A 12,520-nucleotide genomic window follows, 5' to 3' on the forward strand; every position below is an offset into this window, starting at 1 on the left:
TAGCATTTAATAAAGATAAATATGAAAAAAATAGATTTAAAATTTGATTTAAAAAGTATACTTTTATTGTATTTGTGTTAACTTAAAAACTGTATTACAGTTCAACAACAAAATAAAACCTTATTTGATTTACAGTATAAATTCTCAGTTAGTACAGTGAGTATCATATATACAAAAATTACTGTTGTTTACTATTTGTTTTTTCCCATTATATGTTTCCTTGTATTCTTTTCTGGCTTAAATATGATGATATAACATTTTGGAGTAAATATACAAAGTAGTAAACCAAAACTTGATGCTAAAATTGCAAATATTTCTACAGCTACAGTAAATTTTCCAGGAGAGCTGACATATGCTGGAATAAAAGTGATCCACACAGCACAGAATATCAGCATGCTAAATGTGATAAATTTAGCTTCGTTAAAATTATCAGGCAGTTTATGAGCAAGAAAAGCCAAAATAAAACATAAAATAGCCAAAAGTCCTATATATATGAGTACAGCCCAGAAACCTATGGTTGAGCCCAAATTACACTCTAGTATTATTTTATCTGTGAAATGAGCCATGTTTTTATGAGGAACTGGAGGTGCAAATGTTAACCACAGAGCACATATAATGACTTGAAAAAGGGTGCAGCAAAAAACACTCATTCGCTGCACAGGGACTGAACACTTGGGGAAACTGCTACCTGGCACTGTAGCTTTAAATGCCATCACTACTGCTATTGTTCTTGCTAAAACACAGGATACACAAAGCGCAAAAGTAATGCCAAATGCTGTGTGGCGAAGCATACAGGACCACTCAGAAGGCTGCCCAATGAAAGTAAGTGAACAAAGAAAACGTCTCGGGTTACTTTGTTGTAACCCTGTTCCCTGAAAAGGCGGGAACGAGATGCTGCGTGAAAACGCTATGGGAATATCTTTTCGTGTTGCCGGTTGTGAAGCATGTGTGTACCAAACACGCCAAATTTTGGCTTATATAACCTCGGTCAGGTGACGTCATCTGATTAGATGCACCTGCAGGTTATAAATAGGAGTGAGCCGGCAACATTCCTCAGATTTATTTGTCTAAACGGACGTCCGGTCACGTGGGCAGTGCGGCATTGGGACGCAGCATCTCGTTCCCGCCTTTTCAGGGAACAGGGTTACAACAAAGTAACCCGAGACGTTCCCTTTCAAAGGCTACACTCGATGCTGCGTGAAAACGCTATGGGAACGAGAGTACCAACGTCGCCGCACTGCGAGTGTCTGGACCCCGCATTGTGTAGCGTGTGCGCACAAGGCTGAGAGGTCTCAGAACTATGTCTGGGAAGCTGACTCGAGGACTCGTGAGCCCGGAGTAACAGGAACATCCAGATTATAAAATCTAATAAATGTGTGCGGAGAGGACCAGCCCGCCGCGTCACACACTTGTTGCAGGGGAATACCTCTTGCTAGTGCAATGGATGAAGCAATCCCCCTGGTTGAATGAGCCCTGATTCCTAGAGGCGAAGTGATCCCACGCGCCTCATAGGAGAGAGCGATAGCATCTCTCACCCAATGTGACATGGTCTGCGTAGTAGCGGCCGCCCCCCGGTTGCGGCCTCCATAGCAAATAAAGAGCTGCTCTGATCTACGCCACTGGCAGGTGCGGTGGACGTAAATCCGAAGAGCACGTACTGGACATAATAGGTGAAGTTTCTCCTGCTCCGAAGCTGTAAAAGGCGGAGGACAGAAGGCTTCAAGAACAACAGGGTGCATGTTTGAAAATGGAACTTTCGGAAGATAGTTCGGGTGAGGATGCAGAATGGCCTTGACTAGCCCAGGGGCAAAGTCCAGGCAGGATGGGGAGACTGACAAGGCGCGCAGATCCCCAATCCTCTTGAGAGAGGTAATGGCCATAAGAAAAACCATCTTAAGAGTCAGAAGCCTGTCCGGTGCTGACTCTAGTGGTTCGAAAGGAGTGTCAATTAGACCTTCGAGCACGATAGATAAATCCCATGAAGGGGTCGTGGCTCTAGTGGGTGGCCTCAACCGTTTAGCTCCACGAATAAAACGGGCAACTAAAGGGTGTTTTCCCACAGTAATCCCCTCGATTGGAACGTGGCAGGCTGAGATAGCGGCCACGTACGTCCTAAGGGTACTAGGGCACAGGCCCGAGGACAGCTTATCTTGCAGGAACTTCAGCACTGAAACAATTTGGCAGTGGACTGAGTCTACCTGCTTCGTCATGCACCAACTTTCAAAAACATTCCATTTGAGGGCATAAGCTTTTCTAGTGGAGGGAGCTCTAGCGGCTAGAATAGTGTCAATAACGCTGGCTGGGAGACCAGCTTGACTTAGTTGGTCCCGTTCAGGGGCCAAACGTGAAGGTTCCAAAGCTCGGGTCGGGGATGAAATATTGTCCCCTGCGCCTGAGACAGAAGATCCCTCCTCACTGGAATCATCCAAGGTGAGCCATCGAGGAGAGATATTAGATCCGAGAACCATACTCTGGCCGGCCAACGGGGCGCTATCAGTAAGAGGCGCAAACCGTGTTGACGGACCCTCGCCAGGACTCCCGGGAGCAGAGATATTGGTGGAAACGCATAAAGGCGTAAATTGGGCCACGTATGGGCCATCGCGTCCAGACCCAGGGGAGCTGGATGAGTCAGAGAGTAGTAGAGAGGACATTGTGCTGTCTCTTGGGAGGCAAAGAGGTCCACCTCTGCTGTAAAGAATCTTTCCCAGATTTGGCTGACTATGTCGGAGTGGAGTTTCCATTCCCCGTTTGTCACAGCTTGTCTGGACAGCAAATCTGCTCCCACATTCATGTGCCCTGGAATGTAAATCGCCCTGAGGGACAGGAACTTGTCCTGTGCCCAGAGCAGAACCTGATGCGCTAGCTCGTTCAAGCGGCGCGAGTGCAGTCCGCCCTGGCGATTTATGTAGGAGACTACCGATGTATTGTCCACCCGCACTAGGACATGGTAGCCTCTCAGCTGCTGGAGGAAGTGCTGTAGGGCCAAAAATAAAGCCATCATTTCGAGGCAATTGATGTGCCATGCGAGAAGATGACCTCTCCAGCGCCCTTGAGCTGGACGGCCATCCAAGACCGCACCCCAGCCGGTAAGGGAAGCGTCTGTCGTTAGCATTTTGCGACGACAAGACGAACCTAGAGTGGGACCCAAGGTGAGAAACTGGGGTCTGAGCCACATAGAAAGGGTACGAAGTCCTTCGAGCGTAACCCTTATTCGCCTTCGGGGATTGGCCCTTGTATGAAATCCCCTGGCTCTTAGCCACAACTGAAAAGCTCTCATGTGCAGAAGGCCCAAAGGTATCACCGTGGATGCAGCTGCAATGAGGCCTAAACATTTTTGAAAGTGATAAATAGTCACTTCCTGGTCTAGTCTGATTTCCTTGAGGGCGCTGAGGATGGATTCGACACGAGCGGGAGACAATTGTGCCCGCATAGTGATCGAATCCCATCTGACACCCAAGTATGTTGTCCTCTGAGCCGGAACGAGAACGCTTTTGGTAGCGTTGAGTCTCAATCCCAGCGAATGAAGATGAGCTAGGACGACATCGCGATGTCGGAGCGCTAGCTGCTGAGACTGGGCCAGGATTAGCCAGTCGTCTATGTAATTGAGAATACGGATGCCCTGGAGTCGCAAGGGAGCCAGGACAGCATCCATACATTTTGTATATGTGCGGGGTGACAGAGCTAGACCGAATGGAAGGACCTGATACTGGTAAGCTTCTCCCCCGAAAGCGAACCTCAGGAACTTCCTGTGTTGTGGCAAAACTTTTATGTGGAAGTATGCGTCCTTTAAATCTATTGTCACGAACCAATCTTCTGGTTGGATTTGCGAGACAATCATATTGATGGTTAACATCTTGAATCTGTACTTTTTGAGATAGCGGTTCAACCCGCGAAGATCCAAAATCGGACGCAATCCCCCGCCTTTCTTGGGAACCAGAAAGTAGCGACTGTAGAAGCCTGATTCCCTGTCTGGAGGGGGAACCTGTTCTATGGCTCCCTTCTCCAGCAACACCTGGAGTTCGGAGTTTAGCAGATGCGCTCTCTCCGGTATCACGGAAGTGTAGACCACGCCGTTGAAACGCGGAGGACGATGAGCAAACTGAATCCTGTAGCCTTTCTCTACAGTCTTTAGCACCCAGGGAGATATGCCTGGCAGTAGCTTCCACGCTGCCAGTTTCTCCGAAAGGGGTACAAGTTTTAGTGCGCGGGGGGGTGTTAGTGGTTCGGCATCCTGGAATATAGCAGGATAAGGCCGAGGCACTAACATATCTTTGGAGATCAATGTCGTCCGAAACACCAGAGGCGGCGGAAACTGAACACCAACCCCCTGGGGGTGCCCGGGAGGGCATGCTCTTATAGGAAAGAGAGTTGAGTGCCGTTCCCCGGGGGGGATCACCCCCACAGTCCTGGGCATGTAGGCTTCAGGACTTATTCTTTGAAAAGAAGACAGTGCGTCGATCTGACCTTTTGGAGGCAGCCTTTTGGGGGCGATGAGCCGTACCCCAGTCCTTACGGGGGGGTGCCCGGCTGCTGACGCTCTCTTTTTGTGCCTCTCGCCTGGTGAGATTTAGATCTGGCCGAGGCTGGGTGGCCGAGGGCCTCGACTCTTGAGCACGGCGTGGGAGAAATTTCCCAAAAGCCTGTTCATATAATTTAGCTTCTCGGAACCTAGTGGCGACGGAATTCACAGCGTCACCAAAAAGGCCGGAAGGTGAGACAGGGGCATCAAGGAGGAATGTTCTATCCTTGTCCTTGATGCCTGTCAGATTTAACCACAGGTGCCTTTCAGCGGTCACCAAGGAGGCCATGGAACGGCCGATTGCACGGGCTGTCTGTTTAGTCGCACGCAGGGATAAATCAGTAGCCCGGCGTAATTCATTGAATGCGTCTTGATTCAGTGTGCCGCTCGTGCTCAAATCTTTCAGCAGATCAGCCTGATACGCCTGCAAAACCGCCATGGTGTGCAAGGAAGCGCCGGCCTGACCTGCTGCTTGGAACGCTTTCCCTACCAGGGTAGAAGAAGTTCTACACGGCTTGGAGGGAAGTGTTGGTTTCTTTAATGAGGATGATGTTCCAGGAGAGAGATAGCCCGCAAGCGTCTCTTCTATCTGGGGCATCACCACATAACCTCGTGCTTTTGCATCAACGATGTTCGAATAAAACGAAGTCGATTGTACAAAAATACGGGAAGAAAAAGGATTTCTCCAAGAACAAGACAACTCGTTGTGGAGGTCATCAAAAAATGGGAGAGAGCGGTGTTTTGGCTCCATCTCCTGGCCACCCGACAGAAATCTGTCGTCTAATTTGGATTGTTTTGGGTGAGCCTGCTCCTGTGGCCAGTCAATATGCAGTCGTTCGACTGCACGAGTTATGACTTCGAGCAATTCCTCATATTCTCTTTCATCTTTTGAGGAGCGTTCTGAGGAAGCAACTTCCATTTCCACAGAAGCAGGAGAACGCGTCTCTTAAACACACCCGCGAGAAGCACCGGAGTGCGCTCGTGAAGTGGAAGGAGAGACATCGGGATCGGGGGAGAGGGCGAGAGAAAGGAGGGACTCCGTCTCTCGCGCCTCGGCCAGATCTGCTTGTGATCCCCATGAGTGCAGCGCGGCTCGTGGTTCCCTAAAGAACGCGAGACGCGCGCGAAGCAGCTTCATGGGGAGAAGATCACAGTGCTCACACTCTCCATTAAGCCCTTCGAGAGCGTGCTTTTCACCCAAACATTCGAAGCAGAATGTGTGCATATCGCCCTCCGAAAGGAAATTTTCACAAGGAGGGGGACATCTAGTTCTAAACTCCGCCATAATGACTGGTGAGTTTTATAGATTTAATTCTGCTTATTTTGGTATGCTTGCTGACACACACACGCGCACAATGCGGTGAAGAAAAAGATCTGAGGAATGTTGCCGGCTCACTCCTATTTATAACCTGCAGGTGCATCTAATCAGATGACGTCACCTGACCGAGGTTATATAAGCCAAAATTTGGCGTGTTTGGTACACACATGCTTCACAACCGGCAACACGAAAAGATATTCCCATAGCGTTTTCACGCAGCATCGAGTGTAGCCTTTGAAAGGGAACACAGAGTAAGAGAGAAGAGCAGCAGGAGGCTCAGCTCGATGTTGCTTGCCTTAACAAGTGGTGTTTCTCTAAAATAGAAAAATACTAATCCTACAGCTACAGTAATAGAAACACCTGTTAATGAAACAGCTGTCAGGAGAATCCCCATGTTTTCCTTAAATGACAGAAATTCCACTTTCTTTGGAACACACAGACTATGATTTTCATTTGACCAGTACTCCAGAGGGCATCTGATACATTCAACAGAATCTAAAAATGATGAAAGGAAATTAGCAAAATCATTTATGATTTTAACTTGACCAATTAACAGCACCTCAGATTAGAGGCGTTATGAAGTCTTTACATTGCATAAGTAGCAGACACATCTCATATATATGTATACACACACACTACTGTTCAAAATAAAAATATACTCAGCAAAAAAAGAAACGTCCCTTTTTCAGGACTGTGTATTTCAACAATAATGTTGTAAAAATCCAAATAACTTTACAGATCTTCATTGTAAAGGGTTTAAACAATGTTTTCCATGCATGTTCAATTAACCATAATCAATTAATTAACATGCACCTTAACAGCTTACAGAATGTACTGTAGGCATTTAAGGTCACAGTTCTGAAAACGCAGGACACTAAAGAGACTTGTCTACCGACTGTAAAAAAACACCCAAAGAAAGATGCCCATGAGGACAGCTGATCATCCTCGCAGTGGAAGACCACGTGTAACAACACCTGCACAAGATCGGTACATCTGAATATCACACCTGGATGGCCACAACAACTGCCCGAGTCACACCAGGAACACACAACCCCTCCATCAGTGCTCAGACTGTCTGCAATAGGCAGTCCATGAGGAGGAGATGCACTGCAGTACTTCAAGCAGCTGGTGGCCACACCAGATACTGACTGGTACTTTTGATTTTGAGCCTCCCTTCATTCAGGGACACATTGGGAAACATTTTTAGTTTATGTCTTATGGTGTTGACTCTTTTAGTGTTTATACAAATATTTACACATTAAGTTTACTGAAAGTAAAAACAGTTGAAAGTCAGAGGACGTTTCTTTATTTGCTAAGTATATATATATATATATATATATACTGCATATATGCTAATGTGTGTGTGTGTGTGTGTGTGTGTGTGTGTGTGTGTGTGTGTGTGTGTGTGAAGTATATAGGAGTGCACACATTTTTTATTTTTTGTAATATGTATCTGCTACATTCATATTTCAACCAGTAAATAACATACAGTCTCCTACCAGACTCATTGCTGATTTCACCCACAGGGCATTGTATGCAGGCAAAGCAGCATGGTGGTCTTCCTTTAATTTGTGCTTGTCTGAATCCTGGTTGACAGCTCTCACTGCACACAGATCTTGGCCTCTGAGACACATTTCGATTTAGTTATACTTTTGAAAATGACACATTTACTATAAAGTCTCTGTGTTATGTACTCCATACCTACCGTATTACTAGTTCCAGCCCAAGAAATATTAACAGAATTCATGACAAACTGTCTGTCAATTGGGAGAGAGGCATCATAGTAACCAAGTGAAACAAAAGTTATGTCTCCAGCTGAATCTTTCTGCCAGTTTACCAGCTCATACTTTGCAGTAGGGTCTCCATTAGCATTGAAATACACTTGTTCACCTGATGGCATTGTAAAGTTTACTCTCTGTAAGGATTGTAGTACCTGCAAGGGAAAACCATGCAAATGCATTTGCTTGTCATTCTTTCAGTACCGTTGCAATAATTTTTTTTTTCTTACCTGACCTGGTAGGACCATATCCTTTTTGGCAAAGCTTACATTTTCAAAGGCAACATCATTATTGCAATCCAACAAATTATGTATGGCATGAGCTATGGCATAAACTGCCTTATATACATTGTTAGCAATTCTTAGCTCAGAAACATCAGTGAATGCATTATTTATTTCTTCGAGTTTTTCCAGTCCAGTGCAAAGTTTCACATTGTCTGTATTTGGTGAAAACTGACATCCAAATGTCATTTCCCAGAATTCTATCAAAAGAGAATTTAAGGGAATCTGGGATGGGTGAACCTTTAAAAGGAAGTCCTTCAGACCTGGAATTTTAGATTACTTAATGGTGAATCCTAATGCACTGCTGATAACTTTTGATGTTCTTTTCGTTGCTAAGTATCTGGAAGTTATCCAGGACTCACTGGCTACCCATTGAAGCCCTGTCACATTTTGTACCAAGGACTCTTCTAACAAAACATCCATTTCACTTTGAGCCACAAATGCTACTAATACTTTGGATGTGGCTTTTTTAATCGTTTTTACAACTTTAGTAATGCTTTCCTTGGAATTTGTCCTCAAAATGGCTTCATTATACTCAATGCATACCCCCTCTTTTCCAGCTGCCTCTACAAATGTGGCCATGCCATTGTTGCCATAGTCATTGTCACTTCTTACTGCTCCTACCCAAGTCCATCCAAAATACTTCACTAGCTGAGCCAGAGCTCTGCTCTGGTAGTAATCACTGGGGATTGTTCTAAAGAAAGAGGGATATTCTTTTCTGTTGCTCAGGCAAGCACAGGTTGAAAAATGACTGATCTAAACAAAGTAAGAGACAGTATTATTCATGTGACACATTCTAATTAATAATAATTATAATCATCATCATCATCATCATCATTATTATTAGTATTATTATAAATACATATGTTCATATATTTTTACCACTGGAATCTTGAATGGCCCTGTTGCTCTTGACATCACTATGGTTGAGGAAGATTCTGATTCGCCAATGATGGCTTGCACTGCTGAATGCCCAGGGCATGTTTCTTGAGCTGTTGTCTCCTGGCCATTTATTAAACCCACCACTGTCCTCATTGAGGCTAATTCTGAGCCACAGCTATCAAATATCTTATATCCAATGGAAATATTAGGAAGCAGGCCACTCTTATTTATTTCATCAATAGCAAATATCATGGTCTGAGCAAATCGGAATTCTTCAAAATTCAGACTAAATAAAGTAAAATATCATGTCAATACTGTTTCAAACTAGCCACATACATAACTTCTTTTTTTAACTACATTTTTAACATTGTTTGTTTATTTGCTTGTTGAAATTTTAGTGTAGTGTTTGACTTTGTACTTTAACAGTTCCTGATAAATTTAATGTTGACTTTGGATTACAATAGAAGTATAAACATATAAAAACAGAAAGAAAGTAAGTAAAAAAGAAAGAAAGCTAAACAAACCTTGTGCAGATTAGCTGTTGGGGCTTCTCAGTAAATGATGGTGTCTGTAATGCAATTTTGCTGTGAATTGAAAAAGTTCCTCCAATAATGACATCACCATCCTTAGAGAGCTGAGGATATTCTGGGTTTCCAATCATTTGACAATTAGCCTTTTCTCCATTGACTTTATAGATGCTGAGGAACAATAATGTACATAGAAACATGACAAAGGCTCTAAGGCACAAATGCTTTTCCATGTAAGAAATGGAAGAGCAAGCTATATAAGGATTGATGGATCCTTCTGGGTGCATTTAGTATGCAATCATGTGATCACATATCACAACGTGTCATTTTAAGTATGAAATTAAAAAAAATTATGAATAGCCAACTCAAAGATGATTTAACAATATTAATGATCAAAACAATGCCCTTTCAGAAAAATTAGGACAGAACATATTCTTATGAATAATTAGTATCAATCATAAATGAAAGAAATGATACACAAGCAATAGGTTCTACAATATGTTTGTGATTATATTGAATGCATGCTTTATGGTTAAGTTGTCTGTCACTTTCCATGTTAGTGTGAATACAAGTAATTATTATTGTATTTGGCCACACGCGTAGAAGTGGGTAGTAACGAGTTACATTTACTCTTTTTTACTTAAGTAAAAAAAAAAAAAAAAAAATATATATATATATATATATATACACACACACACACACACATACACACTACCGTTCGAAAGTTTTAGAACACTTTCTATTTTTGGTTTAGTGATATATTTTCTACATTCTACAACAATATTGGGAATTTCAAAACTATAAAATACCATATGGTAATTACATAACAACAACAAAAAAAAACAACAGTTAGTTGTTATTTTAAAACACAGAGGTCAGCCCTTCTGTAATAGTTCTTGCAAGAACAGTATTGTCAAGTGCATTTGAAAAATCCTTCAAGCACCATAATGAAACTGGCTCTCATGAAGGCCATCCCAGGAGGGCGAGACCAAAACCTACCTCTGCCACAGACGAGAAGTTCATTTAGAGTTATCAGTCTGAAAAACGACCAATTAACAGCACCTCAGATTAGAGGCGTTATGAAGTCTTTACAGGGCATAAGTAGCAGAAACATCTCAATGCAAACTGTTCAAAGGAGATTAATGCATTATTTGGATGCCTTCAGCATTCCTTTACAATGTAGAAAGAAATAAAAATCAGGGAACGACCATGGTGTTAGAAAGTGTTATAAAACTTTTGAACAGTAGTGTGTATATATATATATATATATATATATATACAGTGGCTTGCAAAAAATATTCTGCAGCACTTGAACTTTTCCACATTTTGTCACATTACAGCCGCAAACATAAATCAATTTCATTGGAATTCCACGTAAAAGACCAATATAAAGTGGTGTATACTTGAGAAGTAGAACGAAAATCATACATGATTCCAAACATTGTTTACAAATAAATAACTGCAAAGTGGGGTGTGCGTAATTATTCAGCCCCCTTTGGTCTGAGTGCAGTCAGTTGCCCATAGACATTGCCCAAGTGCTAATGACTAAATAGAGTGCACCTGTGTGTAATCTAATGTACAAATACAGCTGCTCTGTGACGGCCTCATAGGTTCTCTAAGAGAATATTGGGAGCAACAACACCATGAAGTCCAAAGAACATATCAGACAGGTCAGGGATAAAGTTATTGAGAAATTTAAAGCAGGCTTAGGCTAAAAAAAGATTTCCAAAGCCTTGAACATCCCACGGAGCACTGTTCAAGTGATCAGTCAGAAATGGAAGGAATATATGCACAACTGTAAACCTACCAAGACAAGGCTGTCCACCTAAACTCACAGGCCGAACAGGGAGAGCACCTGATCAGAAATGCAGCCAAGAGGCCCATGATGACTCTGGACGAGCTGCAGAGATCTACAGCTCAGGTGGGGGAATCTGTCCATAGGACAACTATTAGTCATGCACTGCACAAAGTTGGCCTTTATGGAAGAGTGGCAATAAGAAAGCCATTGTTAACAGAAAACCTTAAGAAGTCCCATTTGCAGTTTTCCACAAGCCATGTGGGGGACACAGCAAACATGTGGAAGAAGGTGCTCTGGTCAGATGAGACCAAAATGGAACGTTTTGGCCAAAATGCAAAACGCTATGTGTGGCGGAAAACTACAGTAACACTGCACATCACTCTGAACACACCATCCCCACTGTCAAATATGGTGGTGGCAGCATCATGCTCTGGGGGTGCTTCTCTTCAGCAGGGACAGGGAAGCGGATGATGAGTTAATGCGAAGATGGATGGAGCCAAATACAGGGCAATCTTGGAAGAAAACCTCTTGGAGTCTGCAAAAGACTTGAGACTGGGGCGGAGGTTCACCTTCCAGCAGGACAATGACCCTAAACATAAAGCCAGGGCAACAATGGAATGGTTTAAAACATAGCATATCCATGTGTCAGAATGGCCCAGTCAAAGTCCAGATCTAAATCCAATCGAGAATCTGTGGCAAGATCTGAAAACTGCTGTTCACAAATGCTCTCCATCTAATCTGACTGAGCTGGAGCTGTTTTGCAAAGAAGAATGGGCAAGGATTTCAGTCTCTAGATGCGCAAAGCTATAGAGACATACCGGGAGTAGCTCAGTGGTCAAGGCATTGGATTACGGTTCCGAAGATCCCAGGTTCAAACCCCACAACCACCAAGTTGCCACTGTTGGGCCCTTGAGCAAGGCCCTTAACCCCCAACTGCTCAGATGTATAATAAGATAAAAATGTAAGTCGCTCTGGATAAGAGCATCTGCTAAATGTAAATGTAAAAGACTGGCAGCTGTAATTGCAGCAAAAGTTGGTTCTACAAAGTACTGACTCAGGGGGCTGAATAATTACGCACACCCCACTTTGCAGTTATTTATTTGTAAAAAATGTTTGGAATCATGTATGATTTTTATTCCACTTCTCACGTGTAAACCACTTCCAATAAAATTGATCCATATTTGTGGCTGTAATGTGACAAAATGTGGAAAAGTTCAAGGGGGCCGAATACTTTTGTATATATATATATATATATGGCTACAACAGCAGAAGACCCCACCGGGTACCACTCATCTCCACCACAAATAGGAAAAAGAGGCTACAATTTGCACGAGCTCACCAAAATTGGACAGTTGAAGACTGGAAAAATGTTGCCTGGTCTGATGAGTCTTGATTTCTGTTGAGACATTCAAATGGT

The 12,520-nt window shown here is 43.4% G+C and overlaps 1 protein-coding gene across 1 annotated transcript; it reads right to left on the bottom strand.

The window, feature by feature from the left end:
* Positions 1 to 191: 191 nt before the first annotated feature.
* On the bottom strand, positions 192 to 9,505 carry LOC128528206 (extracellular calcium-sensing receptor). Its single transcript, XM_053500962.1, is given in 7 exon segments — positions 192 to 843; positions 6,086 to 6,332; positions 7,337 to 7,460; positions 7,543 to 7,770; positions 7,846 to 8,652; positions 8,779 to 9,064; positions 9,303 to 9,505. Coding segments are annotated over 7 exon segments (2,547 nt in total).
* Positions 9,506 to 12,520: the final 3,015 nt, after the last annotated feature.

This window comes from Clarias gariepinus, chromosome 7 (genome assembly GCF_024256425.1).
Source record: "Clarias gariepinus isolate MV-2021 ecotype Netherlands chromosome 7, CGAR_prim_01v2, whole genome shotgun sequence".
NCBI lineage: Eukaryota > Metazoa > Chordata > Actinopteri > Siluriformes > Clariidae > Clarias > Clarias gariepinus.